General features: G+C 43.7%; 1 protein-coding gene across 2 annotated transcripts in view; it reads left to right on the top strand.

Annotated features, from left to right (window-relative positions):
• The first annotated feature begins 10081 nt into the window (after nt 1–10081).
• Nucleotides 10082–21413, top strand: part of EGFL6 (EGF like domain multiple 6) — a 51352-nt gene continuing 40020 nt past the window's right edge. For both annotated transcript variants that reach the window (XM_037046304.1, XM_037046305.1), the window contains exon 1: nt 10082–10289. In XM_037046304.1, coding sequence (XP_036902199.1) covers nt 10210–10289 — 80 coding nt within the window. In that variant the 5' untranslated portion in view covers nt 10082–10209. The remainder of the gene's footprint in view (nt 10290–21413) is intronic.

Genomic DNA, 21413 nt, shown 5'->3' on the forward strand with positions numbered 1-21413 from the left:
GGAGAGAAACATCAATGTATGGTTGTCTCTCCTGCATCCCCTGCCGGGAACTGGCCTGTAACCTAGGCATGTGCCCTGACTGGGAATCAAACCGCCATCCTCTGGTTCTCAGGCCCGTGCTCAATCCACTGAGCTACACCAGCCAGGGCGATATCTTGATTTATGAGTTTTAGAAGTCCACCTACATTTGCTCTCACAAATACATGTGCATGACTCTCTCATGACAGGAAAATAGATCAAAATTCATAATGATGGAGTCAGAGCTACACTGCACCTCAATAATGTGGCTGATTTCGGGGATACCCATCAATAGGTTTTGATCAGGTCTCTGGTTCAGTTCATTAAGAACAATCGAGAAAAGGAGATTCCTTTGCTTTTTAAAGATTTTGTTTATTAATTTTTAGAGAGGGGAGGAGAGAAAGAGAGGGAGAGAAACATCAATGTGTGGTTGCTTCACACATGCCCCCTACCTGGGACCTGGCCCACAATCCAGGCCTATGCCCTGTCTGGGTATTGAACCCGTGACTCTTTGGTTTGCAGGCCAGCACTCAGTCCACTGAGTCACACCAGCCAGGGCAAGAGGTTGTTAACTTAGAACCCTGAACTGGAAGCAAAGCTCAACAATACAGCACAATTCCTATCAAGGCATTTTTTCCTTCTTTAAGAAGGCAATCTGCTTTCTCACAGAAGTCTGAGCTTGTGTTTTTTCTCTGCATTTCCTGGGGTGGAATGGCCCCTTGACCGTCAGGATTTAGTAATATGAAGCTTTGCGTGACCATTTTACATGAGCTCCAATGTCGCATCTGTAGGCACACGTGCAACAATCAACACCTCTCCCCAGGTGTCCAAAAGAATGTTTTCCTATTTGTAAGAAATCATTTAAAAACATTGCTTTCAAACATATATGATTTAGAAAAGAGATGTGGTTTAACTAAATGACGTGTAAACCCACATATGGACCAGTGACTTCACAAAAATTTCCCATTTTGTTTTTCTGTGATTATAAAGCCAGATTAGGAAAAGACCTATGTATATAACAGGATGTCCAGCTTATTCAAAAAAAAAAAAACCCTTTCTTTAACTAAAAGCATGAGTTCTACTTGTGTATTTATTTATTTATTTGTTCATTGTCTCTTCTTCCGTATTGTAAGGAAGCTTTCTTTGAGTTTTCTCTTGTTCACTGCTCTGTCCCACAGGTAGATGCTTGGTAAACATTTGTTGAATGAAAGAACAAACAAAATCAACTTTTCCACAGTCCATTTCATGCACAGTTGCGCAACCGCATTCCCAGCAGGCCTATGTTATATTGTTAGTTCCCCAATGCATGCCATCATGTAAAATGTTTTAGTAATTAATGTGTATCTTCGTAGAGCCCAGTAGCAAACAGAAGATACCTTATTTTCCTAATCTGAAGCTTATTTAACATCAGCAAAAGACTATTATACATTCTCTTTTCTGTTTAAAAAAGATAGCAGCCTTGGAAATATATAATAAGTATCATATTGTGTTTCTGTCATAAGCTTCCATTTACATGAAGTCTTGTTCCTGGCATCCAAGCAGTACATTGTGATTAACAAAAGAAGGAAAAGCTAGAATTTACATATGTAGTAAATCTGTCATTTGAGGAATTTATAGTATATTTTGTTGTACTGAGAACAAAATGTGAAAGACGTTTTCTTTACTTTCACACCATACAAATTTCACACTATCCAAAAAACACCACCATGTGTTCACAAGTTTAGTCAAATGGAAGGTTTGTGACCAAGCAATGAGTTTAGTATTTGGTTCATAGGTTTTGCCCCCTGGACATATCTCGCCAAATGACCACTTACCCATCGAAAGAACTGCCCAGCACCCCACAGTGCTCAAAGTGGCCATGGGGAACCTCAGAGCTCACACAGGTAATAGAATTGACGTTAAATGAACTTGAAAGGAGATTCCCTTTCCATATGTGTGACAAGATGTAATTCGAAGTTTGTGTGGAAATTGTTTCTAGCAGAATATATAGGCGTCTTACATGGGGTTTCCCCAAAGGCAAGGAGGGGATGCCAGTAGGTTACTTGGAAGACAATTCCAGGAAACACTGGCCAGGAAAGGGGAAAGTGAGACAGGGAAAAGAAGGAAACCAAAAAGCATAAGCTGTCAAGCCACTTCCACTCGGGGCATCCGGAGCTCAGTCCCTCTGGGGAACCCTGAGCGACTGCAGAGCATGCCTGAGTTCTCCCAAGGGGCGAGGTAGCTGGGATGTTGAGCCACCAAATCCCTGTCCCTTGATAGTTGAGAGCTGTCATCCATGACTAAAAAACCTTCAAATAAAATGTTGCAGGTGTTCAAGGTAAGCAGGCTTTGGCCACTACAGCGGGCCCCCCTCAGCTGCAGTTTTGCTTCCCATGGTTTCAGTTACATGCCGTCAACCACGGTCTGCAAATATTAGAAGAAAAATTCCAGAAATAAACAATTCTAAGTTTTAAATTACATGCCATTCTGAACATATCATGAAGAAACCTTACTCTGTCCAGCTCTGTCTCTTACGGGACGGGAATGATCCCTTTGGCCAGCATATCCCATGTAAATGCCTGGAGTCTAGGAGACATAGTCTAGCTCTATTCTAGCGGAAACAAATCTTGGGTGTCCATCTAGCTATTCCCTGCCAGGATCCTAACCAGCAGAGAAGACATGAACAGAAATAGCATATGAGAGACAGAGCCCTTGAGAATAAGCGTGCAAGGACTGGGACACCCTATGGATGGTCACCTGAGGTTACAAAACACTAGCAAGGTGCAGGTCTGGGGAAGCACAGAAATTTCGATGCATGCGTATCATAATACTGGCCATGTTTTTCTACATGGTTTTCATTCTTGTCCAATCCATTTAATGAATGGATTCAGTCATTCACCAAGCACTTACTAAGTGCATGGTACCAGGCATTAGGCATACAGGGGTGAGCAGAGACAAAGTCTCAGCTTTCATGGAGATTTTATAGGAATGGTTAATATGCCTATGCAGTAGATGTTATTACCTTCTTTTTTTAAAAAAAAGATTTTATGTATTTGTTTTTAGAGAAAGTGGAAGGGAGGGAGAAAGAGAGGGAGAGAAACAGCAATGTGTGGTTGCCTCTTGTGCAACAGCCCGGCAACCCTTTGGTTCGCAGGCCAGCGCTCAGTCCACTGAGCCACAGCAGTCAGGGCCATTACCTTCGATTTTAAAGTTGAGGAATCTGAGGCACAGAGAGGCCCGGTAAGTTGCCCACAGTCAGCCAGTCCAAGGTCACAAAGCCGTTTGGCTCTCCTATCCAAGGTCTGGATTATTCCCTCTGCTCTCCCCTTCCTACACTGGTTCTCTTCCTCTCTATCACTGAATGCTGTAGCCACCTTAGTGCAGTGCAGGTCCGTTTGTCTGAACTGTCACCGCAGCCTCCTGAGCCTCTGATCCTGGCCTTCAATCCATTGTCTCTGGAGAAGCCTCAGCACTCTCAAACTCACATGTGGTCATGTATCATGTCACTGCCCTGTTCAAAGTCCCCCAGTGGCTCCCATAGCCCATAGGACAAAGCTTCCCATTGTGGTAGGCCAGTGCTTCTCAACAGGATGGTGCCACCCCCGAGGGTGTTTAGGAAACGCGCAGTGGGTTTGTAGATAGTCACAATGACTGGGGACACAAATGTTCTGAATGTTCGATCACCAACTCCAAGCATGGTGTCTGGCACCAAGTGAGTAATGAAGAAATTCATGTACAAGGTGGAATTAGAGCCAGAAGAAAAGCAGGATGGATCTCAGCTGCAATAGAAGAAATGGTTCATGCACTCATTGATCTATCCATTTATTCATTGGATCAGGATTCCTTATTTGCTGAGATGAACCCAACTTCCAATCTGAGATACAGTCTTTGGGTCATAGTTGAGTTTTCCTCCTACCTTCCTGCCAAAGAAAATTTGAACATCACAGAATTTGGGAGAAAGACATTTAAGGATCCAGAATCTTTGGCAAGCGTAATATAGATGTACAAAGGGAGGCCCAAAGAGATGAACTGGCTTGCCCAAGTTAAGGAAATTAGTTGGTAGAACCCTAAACTAAATCCTGATCTCCTCATGTCCAACCCTAGCCTCTACATAACAAACAGCGCTGCCTCACTCAAATGTAGCTGAGCTATAGACTAGGACAATGGGGTTTGGGGTTGTTATCTGCACACAGGCAATTTGCAAGATTTTCCATTTTCTGAAAATCTTTCCAATGACAGATCATTTTGTAGTATAATTCATAAAAGTAGGGGATAACACAGGAACAAACATTTAAATGTATAGAACACAAAGAATTTCTCTTCTTCCTTCCTGGTTTCTACAGCACCATAAAGTACTTCCATTATCATGTATGCCATTAATTCTAGTAATGTATTTATATTCCTGCCACCCAGGACAAGGGACTACATCTTCTCCATCTTTATATCTCATTCAAACACAGTGCCCAGCACATGACTGCGTGGGTACAACAAATGTTTGTTAATGGAATGAATAAACTTGTAAACCATGTATGAGAACTTTTTTTTAAATAGGGAGGTGTATACGTAAAAAAGAAAGAAAAGAACAAAGAATTTTGGTTTAGAAAGTTTTGCTATGTTTATTTTTTAAAAAGAAGGATCAAAAAACGTACTTCCAATTTTATAGCACACAGATTTCTCCATGAAAGTTTCCCAAGTTAAATTGGAGTAACTTTGAGTAAAGAGTCTATTTTTAAGGCCTGTCTGAATGGAGTTGCCTGGGTTTAGTTCTTGCAAGTCATTATATAGGCTTTGTGCAGGTAAAAATAAATAGACAAGCTTTGCCAAGTTATTATTACATTCAACTGTGAGCAGGAAAATAGCAAAGGATATTTACACATGGAACAGGAAGGAAGTGTACGGGATGGACTCATGCCATATCTGCTCCCAATAGAGACAAAAAGAAAAGCCCCTGATGATTGAGTGCCTTAAGCTGGAAACCTAAGAAACTGGTAGAAGCGAAGGGAGATAGCATTCACGCAATGAAATTTCACTCACAGCAAGGGGATTTTTTCTACATACTAGTGAGGTTTAAAGGGTCATAGCCTCCCTTATAAATCAGATGAATGCCATGTTGTTTTTCACCAGAACATATTTCCCTGCATATAAAATATTATTCACTGTTTCTGGTGGTGAATTGACTCCCCCCCCGACACACACACACCAGGTTATGCATCTGCTATGAAGAATGAAATTTGGTGGCAAAATTAATCTCCGGTGAGGTCTGACTTCAAAATCCATGTTCTTTTTATTATATTGATGAATGACGTCGGAGATAGTTAACTACTAAAAGCCTCAAATTCCTCGTTTGTAAATTATGTAATAACATCTGCCTTATAAGTGTTGTCAAGAGTAAATAACTACCCTTTATAAAATGTCCAGCCTGTAGTAATCATCCACAAATAGCAATTTCTTTTTCTTCCTGAAGGAGAAAGTGGACAGCTCTAAAAGCCAGCAAAATCTTTGAGGGGAAATGAATCAAGGTGTCATTTTTTTTCTTTTTTAATTTCATTTTAATGATTCTCCCCATGAGGTGGGAAGACTCATTGCATTAAAGAAGGCAAGACTTTCTAAAAAATTACATGTTAATTGTCCAGCCCAGCTCACTAGAGAGAGAACAAGAAAACAGGATCTGGTGGACACATTTCCACCGAGTGGTCCCCACTGCCTAGCACAGGCCTTGCACTTTGTAGGTTCTAGTTAAGTACTTGAGCAAGAATGGAGGGAGAGAACAAAGTGAGAGGGGAGGAAGACGGCGCGAGGAAGAAAATGAAGACTGGACATGGTTGGGATTTTGCTTCTACCATAGAGCTTCCAGAACAGGGTCCTTGATGGGCACAGAATAAAGAAAAAGAGTTTATATCTCAAGATATACCTTCCCATACGGAATGTAGCAGTGTCTGCATTGAGAATCTCACACTTCATTGCCTCCTTTCGTGGAACGAGAAAGAATGGAAAGAAACAGATTGGGGAAAAACATATCAATTTCTAGAGCATGTTGCTGGGCTATGATAAACCTAAAAGATGACCAAAAGGTGCCATGGTCTCCCTCTGTGGGAACGATCGGGAAAATGTCATGACATCTGAGGGGAAGACTACATGATGGAAACACACAGAGGTGAACTCATTTTGTGCGTGACCTTGGGCAAGGCACTTCACACACTGGACCTGAATTTTTCCAACTGTAAGTGGTCAGAGTTTGTGCAGATCAATGACCCTTAGCCTTCACTCTCCTCGGAAACTACCTGAGGAAGTTCAACATGTCCCCACAGCCAAGCCATAGTTCAGACATTAGAATCTCTTGAGGTGAGGTCCAGGCATCAGTAGTTTCGCAGCTCCCCAGATGATTCCACTGGGCAGCCAAAAAAAACTGCTGGTCCAGCTGGTCTTTAGATTTTATCACCCTAAGGGGCTCTCAGACAAGCACCACTTGGAGCTTTTGTAGTAATCAAGATTCAGCCTCATTCCAAAGCTATACAATCAGAATCTCCATTTTAACACGTCTCTCTCCCTTCCCCAGTAATTTATATTGAAATTCAAAACTCTGGCCTAGATATTCTTCCATCCAGCTCTTTCACTCGACAGTGCTTTGCCTCTGGTGCTGATATTTCAATGTAAGTTTTGGATCTCGGTGCCAGGCACATTTTCAGTGTCATATGTTTTATATGTGCATTATGTGTGTATATTCAGAAAGCACCAAACTATCCCATCATACCTGTTCTACACGGGGGTGGGTGGTGACTACATAGAAATAGATTTGGAGAACAAAACATAGCCCTGTAATAGGTATGGATGATTTTGTGAGATTCCAATCAAAGATTGTTTTTTCCTTTGGAGAATGGAGGAGGGCACACTGAAGAGTAGTTCTCTTCAGTCAGTTATGCCAGTATGATTGTGAAAAACACCTGCCTCTGCGTAGCAATTTGTACCCAACCTGGCAACGCATCATTTCCAGGTTGTTTCTCTGTACCTCAGGCTACCTCATGCCACTTTCTTCCCCCTTGACCCCAAATAATAGACAGGTTGGCCATGGAGTCTTTGACCTTCTCTGGACATGTCCTGTCAGAATGATTGTCATCTCCATCAAAACTACAGGATGGAAACTGGCTCTGAAAAAAGAAAAGAACAGAAACAGCCTCAGAATGCTGAAAGCAAAGCTGGAAAGTGACAGATAAACGTTATGCAGAATGCTCCTCTGACACGTGACAACTCAGGCTAAGAAAGCAGGATGGCCCCTACCATTTAGGTTCATGTTTCATTAGGATATTTTTGAATGATGGTGTATTCGGGGGAGGGAGTGATCTGCATCTGATTGTTTAGGAAGAAGTGGCATGGGCACAACTATACTTTTCAATTCAATTCAATTGCTAGGCACGAGGTAGCCGCCAATGTGATGCCCCACCCACCTCCTCCCAGGCTGGACAGCGCCAGGAGCACGTCAGTAGTCAGCATCTGTGGGATTCTTCTCTGCCCTCAGCGCAGCAGGCAGAAGTCCTACAATCAGCACTCTGATGGAAGCCTTCAGGCGATGACTGAATGGAGATGGTGTCTAAATACCCCAGCTCCCTGGCCTTTCACGCGAGATCATGTGGAGATGCATGTTCTAGGCTGGCTCTGGGAGGTGCCTAGCAGCATGATGCTGTAGTTGCCCCAATGATAACTTGATTCACACCAACTATTGTTTGCCTTCCCATCCCAGACTCACTGCTTCTCTCCCCTGCTAGGGCTTCCTCTCCTCCAGAACAAAGCGTTGCCACTTCAGTCCTTGCCTCCGAATCTGCTTGTGGGCAAACGTCACCCAAGGCAAATTTTATTTTCCATCTGCATTAGGATATTGGCAGGTATACAGTTCATACCTTATATTCTTTCCTTTGAATTTTACTCTTTCCGGTAAATAAGACCAGTTATAGTATGAAGAATTTAAAGCGTTTTGGTAACAGTCTTGATGAGTTCGTCTTGTTACCTTCTTCGTGAGACTCATTGGACATCTGAAGTCACAAAGGGATAAGAAGATGAGAAAGGGGGTGGGTGTTCAGGAAGTTGATGCCTGCAAAGTGTCTAAGACAATGCCCGTCACTGTTGGCTATGAATAGCTCAGTGGCTTAACTGGTTACAAACCGGGCATGTTGAATCCATTAGGATGTCTTCAGCTGTAAAACAGAAGATCCAACATGGCTACCTTATTAAGGACAGCCCTGGTGTAAACCAGGAAGCTGCAGCAAGACTTTTCCTCATCCTCACCACATTTCATTGGCTGGAATTATGGCATAAACCTGCCCATCGGTCATTGGCACCAAATCATTGCCAACAGGAATCCCCAGGTTGGGGTGCGGTGAAGAAGGAAACTGTTTTCAGCACAAAACAGCTCGATTATGATACAGCATGACTATGGAACAGGATGCTTGTGAATTAGCAGAGCTGTGGGGCAGCCCTGGGGCCAGGCCTCTCTCTGGCTAGAAAGCTCTGCTCTGCTCCAAGCCCTAGAGAGGTAGTGCTCATCCTTGGTGGAAAGGGAAAGCGCACTTCCCAAGCAGGAGGCGAACGGGTTTATATGGACAAGAGTCCCCGCCCCTGGTCCCTGATTGGTGCATCCATGAGGACTCCGAATTCTTGCAGTTTGGCCCAAAAGGCACTGTCCTGATTGGTTAAAATAGAGCTGCTGTGATTGGCCCCAGCTCCCATTGGATGGCGAAGGTCTCAGTGCTATTGGTTAAAGTAGGACTCCAGGAACACCTTTATAAGGGCTGGCTCAGAGCGCAGGGACACAAAGCCGGCAGGCAGTTTCATACAGAGGTGGGTAGTTCAGTGCAGGTTTCTCCCTGAAGCACGGCTTGTGTGAGAAGCTCCTGCTTAGAAATGACTGCAGGGCTCTGTTTAAAAAAAAATGAGCTCATTTAGCCACCAGGAACCCCTCTTAGTAGCTGTCCCCCACCCCCATCAGGGTTTACAATCCCATTCTAAAACAACGAATGAAGCTTATAATCAATACAAACCTCCTCTTTCTCCATATTCTTCTTTATTTTATTTCTAACACCAGGTCACAAGCGTGTCAGCTATAGCTCGTGTAACATCATCCCAATAAGCAGTGGTAGCTTGACTCGCACCGCTGACCTTTGCTGATACACACTAAGCTTGCTGACTAGCAATAGGTCTTCGAGTTGGTCACGTAGCTGCGTTCTACCTGTTTCTCATTCTCCTTGAGCTGTGACACTAGCTGGGGCATGCTCCTCTCATGACCATGATAGAGACTCGGGTGTTTTAAGGCCTGGGCTTGGAACTGACCATAATGCCACTGGTCAAAGCCTATCACACAGTCAAGTCCAGAGCCAAACTGTGGAGCCATAGGCTCTGCCTCCCATGAAGATAAAGAGTGTGGATGCAGGGTGAAGGAGAGACTAATCACTCATTAGACTATAACAAGTTATCAAAATAAAGAACAAGTGAAGCACCCAAGTGAATTCTCTGAACTCGCATAGTGCTGTGTTTCTGCCGTTAGTTTCTGCACTGGTTACTATATTCCTACATTGTCTGGTGTTTTCATGTGAGTGAGCTGTGAAAAAATGAGTATGGCAGGTCACTTGTCAAAGGAAGGGGCTGCATAGGAGGTCACTTTCCAGCACCAGCAGCCCATGAGTTGCAGTTTGTGGGTGAAAACCCACCAGAGTGTCGAAGTCTAAACAGAAATAAGATAGAAGTGTCATTGTAAATTGGCATGCTCAGTTCCTGCTTTGACTTCTCAACCGCATTCTCAAACCCTCCAGTGCAGGTATCACTCACTGAAAGCTGCCCATGTCTGAAATAGACTGGAGTGAAGTGAACTGAGTCTGGGGTAAGTTGCTTGGTGAACACCACACGGAGGATGAGCTAGCGGTGCTGGAGGCGGGTCCCAGCCAGATGTGCATGGCCCGCCCCTCCCTCCCCCTCGTGCACGGACCCTGCTTCACCCACAGAGGAGCTGCGGTGGCTTGGCCAGGGCGCCCCCACCTCTGTAGGGGCCGCGAGCGCCCCCTGCCGCAGCCTCCCTCCCTGCCCCGCAGGACCAGGCTGGGGAGGAGTGGAAGCCCCGAGCAGCGCAGCAGGGAAGAGAAGCTGCAGGTCCCCCTGCGCTCTGTCCTGAGCCCTCCCTAGGGGCAGGAGGAGGAGTGGCAGGCAACAGCGGCAGAGGGAGGCCCCCCGATGAAGATGCCGCTGCCCTGGACCTTTGCGCTCCCGCTGCTGCTCCCCTGGGTGGCAGGTGGATCAGAGAATGCGGCCAGGTGAGTGGCTAGCGATCGCCCCCCACCACATCTGAGCTCCTCACAGGGACCCCTACTCTTTGTCCCAGTCCCCCTCGGCCCTCCCCGCGGGCGAGTGCGTGCTGAGATGGAATTTAACAGGGATGCCAACCCCGGAGTGCCCACGGGCTTCTCTCCAACTCCCTTTGCATCCATGGCGCCCCACCTGACCACGTCTGGTGGTTCCAGGAGGAGGGAGGCTCTGTGCGCAGCCCGGGAGGTACAGTCTGGCTTAGTGGTCTGCAGACATCTACTGTGGGGGCGGCTGTGTGCGTGTGTGGGTAAGTGGGTGGGTTTTGTCCCTGTGAAGTTTTGTGTTCTCCACTCTCTCCTAACGGCGCTGATAGTCAGTCACTAGTTTTGCTGGGGAAGGAGGGAAAGAAACTGGGGAGGATGACGACTAAACGTTTACCTTTTGTGGGCTGAGGCCACTGTGAAGGGGGCTCCTCTACTCAGCAGCTCTCTGATTGGGGTTGATGAACTGGAAAGAAAGAACATAGTTGTCAGATGGAATTGACTCACTCTTCTTGCTGTGGTGGTTCAGAACCTGAGGATGTTTCTTTACTCCCCATAACCTTTTCTAAGCCCTGAAACGTTTTTGCAGAGATCAGCAAACCCATTTAAGAATTACGCACTTCCATAGTGCTCCCTGGTGCTGTATGAAACACTTTTGGACTATTAACCCATTTAAAGCCCCGTAACTGTTCTCTGTGGAAGGTACTAGTGTTATCATCCTCCTGTTGTAGAGGAGAAAACGAGGCACAGAGAGGGGGCCAAATGCCCAAGAAGGCACAACCAGGGACTGATGGCTCCAGCATTCAAACCCAGGCAGACTGGCCCAGAGTCCTCCTCTGCACCAGTCGTTAGGGCAGTCTTTTGAGAGTCGCTCACTGGAAAAGGGTTCATGGTTCCCTGACTGTGTTATCTCGCTTTCTGGGTTGTCTACTAGAGCAGGGCTTCTCCACTGTGGCTGCAATGGACACTTACTGGTGGGTGAGGCTCTTCTGTGTATTGTGAGATTTTTAGCAGCAGCGTCTGTAGTCCCTCTACCCACTAGATGCCCATAGCAATCTCCCCAAGTTGGGGCAACCAAAAAATGTCCCTGGATATTGTCATAGGTCCCTTGGGGGTGGGAGGCAGAATCACCTGTAGCTGAGTGACAAGTCACGTCGCTATTGAGATATTTTGGTGGACAGTTCCTGGGACAGCGGGCTGAGAGCTTTGCTTCAGTAGAGGCTTCTTTGAGGTGAGCCTGTCTGTGTGTGACTTCGGGGGAAAAAAGGGCTTAAGAGGCCGCCAGAGTATTAAGGGATTTAGGAGTTCAAAGAGAACAAACGTCAAATCACGTTGTTAGAATATATGGTCACAGTTTCTATTTTGTTTTTGTGATAAAAATGTGAGCAGATGTCATTTGCTCATAATCGCATTGTCCTTTAGAAGGCAGCAGTTCTTTTATTGCTAGAAAGCTCACTTAAGAAAGACCAGGTGCACTCTGGCTGGTGTGGCTCATTGGATTGAGCGCCTGCCTGGGAACCAGAGGGTTGCAGGTTCAATTCCCAGTCAGAGCACATGCCTGGGTTGTGGGCCACATCCCCAGAGGAAGGCATGTGACACATTGATGTTTCTCTCCCTCTCTTTCTTTCTCCTTCCCTTCCCCTCGCCCTAAAAATAAATAAAACCTTAAAAAAAAGAAAGATCTAGTACTTTAGCAACCAGCAAACTGACCTCCAGAAGCACCACTCTCAAAATGCCACTAAATTAAATGAAAAGCCATAAAGCTCCCAAATAAACCAAAGAATATTAAAGTGCAGCGTCCATATTAGGATCCTACACTTTTCAAGATGTGAAATGTGGTTTCTTTACTCTGTATCAGGTTCACAGCGAGTGTGCTTATTATATCCTCAACATGCTTGGAGATTTTGAGTGGTCAGCTCTTCAAGGAACTGGTAGGAACTGTGTTTAATCAACTCCAGACTCCCAGTTACAGGGACATGCTAATGGAAAAGGCTAGGTGTTGGCTGCAGAAAAGTATGTCTACTGATTATTTGCTGAGGTTTCACAACTTATAGCAAAAATTGCCCCTGCTATAGAGAGATTTTTGATATAATTACCAGGGACATTTTTACTTGAAAAACTTCACCATAACTTTAGTGACCAAGAAAAGTATATGCCTCTTAAATGGTGTTTAGCCTATAGTAGACGATTAACACTCCTCAAATAAATATATCATTAGCAGCATGCATTTCTGTGGTCTTAAGCATCAATATTTGGCTTGAACTCCAGACTTATATATGCTCTTTGGGCATTGGGGCAATTTAGATGCTCTAGACCTGCTTTGTCTATTCCTAGCTTTCCCCTGCTTCTACTACAGTTCTCCATTCTCCCCCGTAATTCCATTCTCTCCTATAGTACTCTGCTGCTACCATAATCCCATTTCCTCCCACAGTCCTCTGCTTTTCCCATAATCCCATTCCCTCCTATAATTCTCTGCATCTCCCATAATATCATTCTGTCCTATTAGTCTCCATTTCTCCCATGATTCCATTCTCTCCCATAATTCCATTTTTCTCATAGTTCTCTGCTCCTATGATCCCATTTTCTCCCATAATCCCATTCTCACCCACAGCTCTGTTTCTCCCACAATTCTTCATGCTCTCATAATCTTATTCTCCACCACAATTAATTCCCTATTTACCCCAATAATCCTATTCCCTCACATAGATTTCTGCTTTTCCCGTAATCCCATTCTCTCCTATAGTTTCCTATTTCTCCCATAATGCCAGTTTTGTACTTCTCCCATAATTCCATTCTCTCACATAATATTGTGCTACTCCCATAATTCCATTCTCCCATAATTTCCTGCTTCTCTCATAAGTCTCCATTCTCTCCCATAATTACCTGATTTTCCCATAATCCCATTTTCTCTCACAATTTTATACTCTCACAATTCTCTATTTTCTGCCATAATCCTATTATCTCCAGACATCCCTGTGCTTCTCCCACAATTCTCTCCCATAATCCCATTCTTCTCCATAGTTCCTTGATTCTCACTGAATCCCATTGTCCCCCATAATTCTTCACTCTTATGATCCCATTCCCTTTCATAGTTCTCTACTTTCCCCATAATCCTATTCCCTCTCATTATTTCTTGCTTTCCCTATAATTCCATTTTGTCCCACAGTTCTCTGCTTCACTAATCATTTTATATCAGTATGTGTTGAAATGGTAATGTTGTAAATATTATATAAAATATATTACTAAAATGTATTTCACCCCTTTTATATTTTTTAAAATGTGGCTACTAGGAAATTTTAAATGCCTTATGTGGCTGTTATATTTCTACTGGAAAGTGTCAGTATAGAGCATTTATTGATCTGAACTCTAGGTCCTCAGTCTGGCATCTTTTAGCCTTGGGCATATAAGGTAAATGTTATTAATTTTGCTATAGTTGAGACTCAAGTTTGGAGCAAGTCCCTATTTAAAATATATTTCTGCTATGTGTTTTTTCTGTATTGAATTAAAGTACAAATAATGGGAGAGGTGAAGGAGTGACTGGGTTTGGGCAGAGGGTCTACACTCATGGTTTACTTTTCTGCAAACCACACCCTGTATGGAGAATTGGTTCTTGTTAGAGCCATTAAGGAAGGGCCATTGTAACAATTTGCCAGAAATTTAGTGGCTTAAAATAACACAAATTTATTATCTTACAGTCTGGAGGTCGGAATTCCAAACTGAGTCTTATGAAGCTAAAATTTAGGTATTGGCAGGGCTCGTTCCTTCTGGGGGCTCCAGCAAAGAATGGGTTCCTTGTCTCTTATAGCTTTTAAAGTTTTCCAACAGTCTTTCAGCTTGTAACCACATCACTCCAATCTCCTTCCTTCATCAAATGGCCTTTTCTCTGACTCGCAGTCATCTTTCTCCCTTGGGGAAGAACCTTTCTGATTATACCAGGCCCATCCAGCTAAACCCAGGACAATTTCTCCATCTCAAAATCCTTCATCTGACCACATCTGCAAAATCTCTTGTGCTGTGTAAGGTAACAGTCACAGGTTCCGGAAGATTAAGAAGCAGACATCTTTGAGGGGAGGGCATCATTCAACCTTCCACAGGAAGCCTGAGCCATGACTCTGTTGTTTTAGATTTATGGACTAGATCTTATTTTCAAACATGATTTCAGTGATTTGTAAATCATTGGTGTGTCATTTATTCATTCTTAAAACCAGAATTTGTGGGGATGAAGTCAAAACTAAAGAGCTAAGTGTTTCTAGGAAATAGTGACCATGAAATGTCCAATGACAACATAGAAATTATTTCTGAGCAGCCTTATTTCAGTTGTTTCATTGGCTTGAAAGGGATTCAAGTCCTACTTATATGTGATTTATGTGTATAAACCAAGGTTATGTAAACATAAATTGAGAATAAGTATATTATCTCATCTTCATAAATCAGATTGGCATTCAACAAATATTGTTGAGACCCTACTATGTGTCAACACTTTTCACTGTGATTTCGGTGAATTCTCTCACCAATTTCCAGAAATAGGTGTTGTGTCTATTTGCCAGTCAATAGAAGGAAAAACTTGAAATTAAATGATTTCCCCAAACTGCATTTGGTTTGGTCTTCTGCTCTAAGAACAGGGACCTTCCACTATAGGCACACCTCTTTTTATTTTTTCACTTTACTGCACTTTGCAGGTATTGCATCTTCAGTGACAAGAGCCAAGCCCTCCCCCAGCAATAAGGTTGTGAGTTGCTGAAGGGTCAGATGATGGTTGGCATATTTTAGCAATAAAGGATTTTTTAATTATGGTGTGCACATTGCTTTTTTAGACATAATGCTATCACACACTTAATAGGCTACCGTAGAGTCTAAACCTAACTATTATGTGCACTGGGAAACCAAACACTTCAGGTTATTCTCTTTATCACGATAGTCGCTTCATTGTGGCGGTCTGGCATTGAATCTGCAATGTCTTGGGGGTGAGCCTGTATTCCAAATGTATTTGCCCCCCAAATGAACATATGAAAGCTGACATTTTTTCAAAGTGCTTTCCCATGCATTGTCACCAGTGATTCTTACCTTGCCTCTGCCCAGCACAGTCAAGGGAGAGTGTAGACTAAGTGGGAATCACTGATGTTCCACCCTTCCAACACCACCACCTTCCTCTAAGTTTACATTCTCTTAGAAGCAGACTCAGACCAGGATGTGAGTGTGAATGGCTTCTCTGGGAGGCAGCTCCACCCCAGGGAGTTCTCATAGGGAAGCCGGGAAGTGGGACAGAGGAGGGAAAGAAGTGTTATAAAAATAAGTTACCACCCTGGCCAGATGGCTTAGTTGGTTAAAACACTGTCCTATACACCAAAAGGTTTGATCCCCAGTCAGGGTGCATAGGGGAGGCAACTGATCATTGTCTGTCTGTCTGTCTGTCTGTCTCTCTCATTGATAAAAACATATCCTCGGCGAGGATTTAAATAAAGTTACCACTGTCATTTATTCCTGTTGAGGAATTCTAGGAGACAGGAAGATACTGAGCCTCAGAATGTGAGTGCACCTACTATAAGATGGGAGAGAAGGCAAGTATTCCAGTGCTTAGTTCATAGTAGGGATCACACAGGAATGAATGAATGGCTGGATGAATAGATACATATCTGCAAGAGGAATGTAAATAAAAGGCTTTGGCCCAAAATACAGAGAGAATTGGCCAGCAACTGGGGTCCTGAGCCCAGTGGCTTCCAAGTGGTCAAGAAAGCAGGCTGGGGTGGGCTGGGATGGGAGTATAAGACAGAAAGCTGTACTTGAACAATAATTAAATACAAAAAAAAAAGCAGGCTGGAACCAGGCTGAGAGGAGCCCCATATGTCAAGCCAAGGAGTTTGGACTTTGTTCTGAGAGCAATGGAAAGCAGAGAAGGGCATTGCAGGCTCTGTATTCTTTGAAGATCATGACCCATTCATGCTCATCCCACAACTGCACAGAATTATCATTAAGGTAATGAATCATGGTTCAGTTTAATTGCCGGCATTTTTCTTTCTTAATGTACATAACAATAGTGTGCCTATAATCCATGGCATCTCAGATTCGATGAATACAAATGCAAATTAAACAATTGAAGTACCACCCTGGCCAGGTAGCTCAGTGGGTTAGAGGTTCGTCCCCTGATACACCAAGGTTGCGGGTTCCAACCCTGGTCAGGGCACATACAAACAAGAAGCAACCAATGAATGCAGACATAAGTGGAACAACAAATTGATGTTTCTCTGTGTCTCTCCTCCTTTCTCCCTCTCCCTCTCCCTCCCTTTCCCTTTCCCTCCCTCCCCCCCTCTCTCCTATCAATGCATACTTTTTTTTTAATCAAGGTACCAGAGCTAAAAATATCCTTACAAAGATCATTACCTGGCTCTTCAGGTATTCTCTTGGCTTGGTTTCTGGGCACCGTGTATGTTAGTTGTCTATCGCTATTAAACAAAATACCCTAACACTTAGTGGCTTACAATGATATGTATTACCTCACACAGTTTCTGCGAGGCAGGAATTCAGGAGCATTTTCGCTGCACTGGGCTAGGGGTTTTCACTAGGCTGCATTCCAGTTGTTGCCTGCACTCTAGCTGGAGAATCTGCTTTGAAAATGATGCATTCACATAGCTGTGGACAGAAGGCCTCAGGTCCTCATTCACAGGGCTGATTGAGTGTCCTCATGACATGTCAGGTGACTTTCCTCATAGCAATGCCTCCTATGTTCTAATCTTAGCAATTACCCTCCATCATTCCCACTGTGTTCTCTTTGTCAGAAGCCAGACACTGACTACAGTCCCACGTAAGAGGAGGGGAACTAAGCTTTATTTTTGTGGGTATATTTTACAACCAACACACCACACATGCTGGGTTTCCTCCTCCCACACTGGCCACTGCTTCCCAACCTCTTCTCCCAGCCTCCATTTGCAGAGATCAGTCTCTGACCCTGTTTTCTCCTGTATCTGTACCCTCTCTAGTCCTAGTGCTTTCAATACGCCTATATGCAGGTTGTGCAAACCAGGAATCTCATGCCCCAGACTCTCACTGAGCTTGGGACATCTAAAGCTGAATTCTCGATCAGGTCTCTGGAACCTGCTGGCCCCCACCTCACCCCTTCTCCCTACCCCAGAACAAACTGCACCCAAACTGATTCAAGCCAGAAACCTGGGCATCATTCCTGACAACTTGCTCTTCCTCTCCGCTTGTGTTCAGCATGGCAGTAAGTCCTATCACCCACCATGTCTCAAGTCCATCTCCCTTCCCTTCCGCTTCCACCACCCAGCCACATTACCATGGTCTCACATAAACCCTCACAATAGCTTCCATTTGCTGCTTCTTTTGTGTTCTCCCATCTACAGCCCAAAGTGTTGCGCTTAAAATTTAAATCAGATCATGTCAGCCCTTTCCTTAAAACCTTCCAGTGACTTCCCATTGGATTAAAAAATAAAATCCGTTCTATTTAATATGGTGTGAAAGGGCCTGCTTGATCTAGCCTTTTCCCACTTCTCGAACTCTATTTTATGTCATTCTCCCCCATGTTCACTATGAGTGGATGAATGTGATGGAAAATAAATGTAGCAGTCTTGATAACACTGGTTTTTTGGACTACCTTCCCTTCCTTGTCTCAATAGCCCCCTCCCCTGTCAATCTTCCCTTCATTTCATCAATAGACCACTTGCATTCAAATCCTTGTCTCGTGGTCTGCTTCTGGGGGAGCGCAAACTAACACTCTCCTCTTCCCCAATTTCCACCTAACTCCCGATCTTGGAAGATAAATGAGAGAAATAGAGGAAGCAATGGAAAGTTCCAAGTTTTGTCCTACCACTCATGGCATGAGGAATTTGAAGATGCCTCCGTACACACTGTGGACCAGGGAGCTTAATAGCCTATATGTTTGGGAAGGTGAGATGCATTGGGGTATCCTTGGGCCTGTTGCATTTGGACTGTGTATCTTGAACATGGATGGGAACCCAGAATTAATCTTAACTCGTTAAGTACAAAGGACTTCCCATACTGGGACCTCTGAACAAAAGAAAACAAAAGTCAAAAGCAACCGCCCCCCCCCCAAAAAAAAACCCATCATGGTTGAACCTTGTTAGCCCTCTTTAGAAAAAAAAAACATTTTATTTGCTTGGCAATATTTAAATAGATTTAGACATCAGTAAAAGAAGTTTTAACTTTCAATTTGTCTTGGAGAATATCATGAAGTTTCCTGGAACCATAAGCATACAGAGAATTCTGGCACAGTATACTTTTGCAGACAATAAGGAATCCCAAGAAGAAATACTATACTACTTACACAATCCCTGGAATGTTTTAAAATTAACTTCAGCTGCGGAGACAGCGATTTTCTGATTAATTTGATCAATGTAGACAGCAGGCTATACAGTGCATTAGAAGAAATCTAGCCATTCAGCATTTAGCTCAGACTCCCACAGCTCAGGGCCTCCTCTCTGCAGAGACTTGTTCACCTATGGCTAATACTTCCCTGCCCTAGGTCCAAGTTCCCTAGGCCTTCTCTGTGCCAAACATTGTTTAAGAAGAAGGATCAGGGACAGAAAGAGAGTAAGAGAGAGAAGTTGGCATGCCCAGCCAGACCTCCCAGGTGGTAGACAGCAGAAGATGTTGGCAGCGTCATTTCCTTTTGAGGTCAGGAGTTCTTTTTCTAGGTTCACAAACTCCTTTTAATTGATGACTCCAGGTTTATCAGGTTCCATGGGGTTGGGTCAATCCAGCCAAATACATAAAAGCTCCTTATACTCAGACATCTATTAAATTCCAATGTTAACCAGGTTTCCTTAATAATCCTGGAATGCACTGCTCCAATGTTATAGTCCACCATTGTTAATATAATGAGAATGGTTTGTGTGACCTGGCACTCAAAGAGAGTGAGTGAACTGCAATGTGCATGCGTGAACAATGATGGCTTCACTGTACTAGTCAGTGAGGGTGGTAGACACCGCTGAGTGAGCATTGTGTACGGTGTGGCTGTCGTATTCAAAATGATTGAGTGAGTAGAGCAATGAATCTGCACCCAATTTTGAGTTAAGCTTGAATGTTCCTCTGTGGAAACGACTTGGATGATTCCGAAGGCTTTCGGGGATGATGTAATGAGTGAAGCGCAAATGAAAGCGTGGCGCAAATGCTTCAAAGATGGTCAAGAATACGTTGAAAGCGATTCCCGTTCTGGAAGGCCTGCAACAAGCAGAACACCTGAGAATGTTGAATGTGTACAAGCTGCAATCAACAAAGATCAACCACCGATGGTACAAGAACTGGAGGCTGATCTGGGGATTCCAAAAATTACCCTGTCCAAGATTTTGAGGCAGGGTCTTGGCATGAAATTCGAGAACTATGTGAGGTCCCAAGGTGCCTATTTTGAAGGGGACTGAGACATCATTGCCCTATGTACCATGTTTCTTGTATCTTCTTCAATAAGTAAAAAGAAATGGTTCTTCAAATACTACCATGTTGATCATGGTAGGCAAACTTGTGCATCAAATCACCCAAAAATCGCAGTGGCTGAACACGGTTAGTTTCCTTCTTCGCCTACCTCTAAGTCCAAGGCATGTTTCCAAGAGGACTATGTGCCTTCACACAAGGCCAGGCTCCATCCATCTTGTGAGGCATCATCTTCTTCCAGGTCTACAGAGTCCTCTATAGTCAATGGGTTGATGGAAAGGATCACTTGGGAGGCATTGTAAGCTGGCTTGCAGGTGCTCTATTCACATTTCATTGGCCAAAAGCAGTCATGTGACCCCAACTAACTGGTGGCTTGCCTGGCAAGTACAGTGTAGCTTTTTGCCCAAGAGTACATAACCTTCTTTTCCATGACTGTTAAATTGCAACAACATCTGAAACTAAAGATATATGGCCATTTTTAACTTTAAAAAATGAGTTTCACATAGTTTAACCTAACAGTTTATGGCCCTGATCCAGAATACTCACAACCAGATATTAAAGTAAAATAATTATTGAATTTGTGTTGAGAAAGTTTATGGGTGGGCCTGGTACTAGAGCAAAGGCAGAAGAGGCTGCTGGGAGAATAATTTGAATCATTTGCTAACGTTAACGTGGAATAGCATGTGAGAACTATGTAGAAACTAAAAGTTAAAGCTTTTTTTAGCACTTTTTAAAGAGATTTTATAAGATAGTGTGCTCTGCTATTTTCCATACCATGCTTGCCTATGCTGTATTCCTTTCTTCCCCTCAATAATATTGTTTCAATTTAAACAAAAACATTTCATAATTAGCCCTGGCTGGTGTAGCTCAGTGGATTGAGTGTGGGCCTGCGAACCACACGATCGAGGTTCGATTCCCAGTCAGGGTACATGCCTGGGTTGCAGGCCAGTTCCCGGCAGGGGACACACCAGAGGCAACCATACATTGATCTTTCTCTCCCTCTCTCCTTCCCTTCCCCTCTAAGGATAAATAAATAAAATCTTAAAAAAAACATTTAATAATTAATTTTATTTTTATTCATGATTTGAAATAGCTGCACATGTGCATTAAAAAAACCTGGCAAGCATAGAATGCAGAGCTGGATTCTTGGTGTAATAAATCAATTTCCTCTGGTATCTATAAATCAGCAAGTAATTATTAGAAATTCTGTCCGGTGGGGAATTCCCTCCTTTAAACTATTTTTCCATTTTTGTGACCGGATGTAGAACCCGGTGACCTGATGATCAAACCAGTAAAATCCCATCGGTAGCTGCCCCTTTGAAGCTCTCTCTCCAAACTAGATGGATGCATGGATGGCACACCCATTCATGAAAAGTCAGGTTGTTCATTTATGGACTCGCATGGTTCTCTGATGGCTTTTCATTCAATGTTGTTTGAAGCTGCTTGGTCGTCTCTAAAAAATATGCGCAGAGCGTGTAGCTGCATCTACAGAGCAGCTGGAGGCTGAGCCAGTGTTTGCTGATTTGTCTAGTTGCCCAAACATCAGAATCCATTGTGTAGTTCCTAATCATGAGTTGATTCTTAACTATTGTTTTCGTGTTTTAAACAAATGAGACTAAGACTAGATTCAAGGACAATTTTCTGATTTCTTCTATCCTAAGATGCATTTGTGACTAGGCAAGGAATTTCTTA

The sequence above is a fragment of the Sturnira hondurensis genome, unplaced genomic scaffold (genome assembly GCF_014824575.4).
Source record: "Sturnira hondurensis isolate 20B ecotype Veracruz unplaced genomic scaffold, ASM1482457v3 Scaffold0005220, whole genome shotgun sequence".
In the NCBI taxonomy this organism is placed as follows: Eukaryota; Metazoa; Chordata; class Mammalia; order Chiroptera; family Phyllostomidae; genus Sturnira; species Sturnira hondurensis.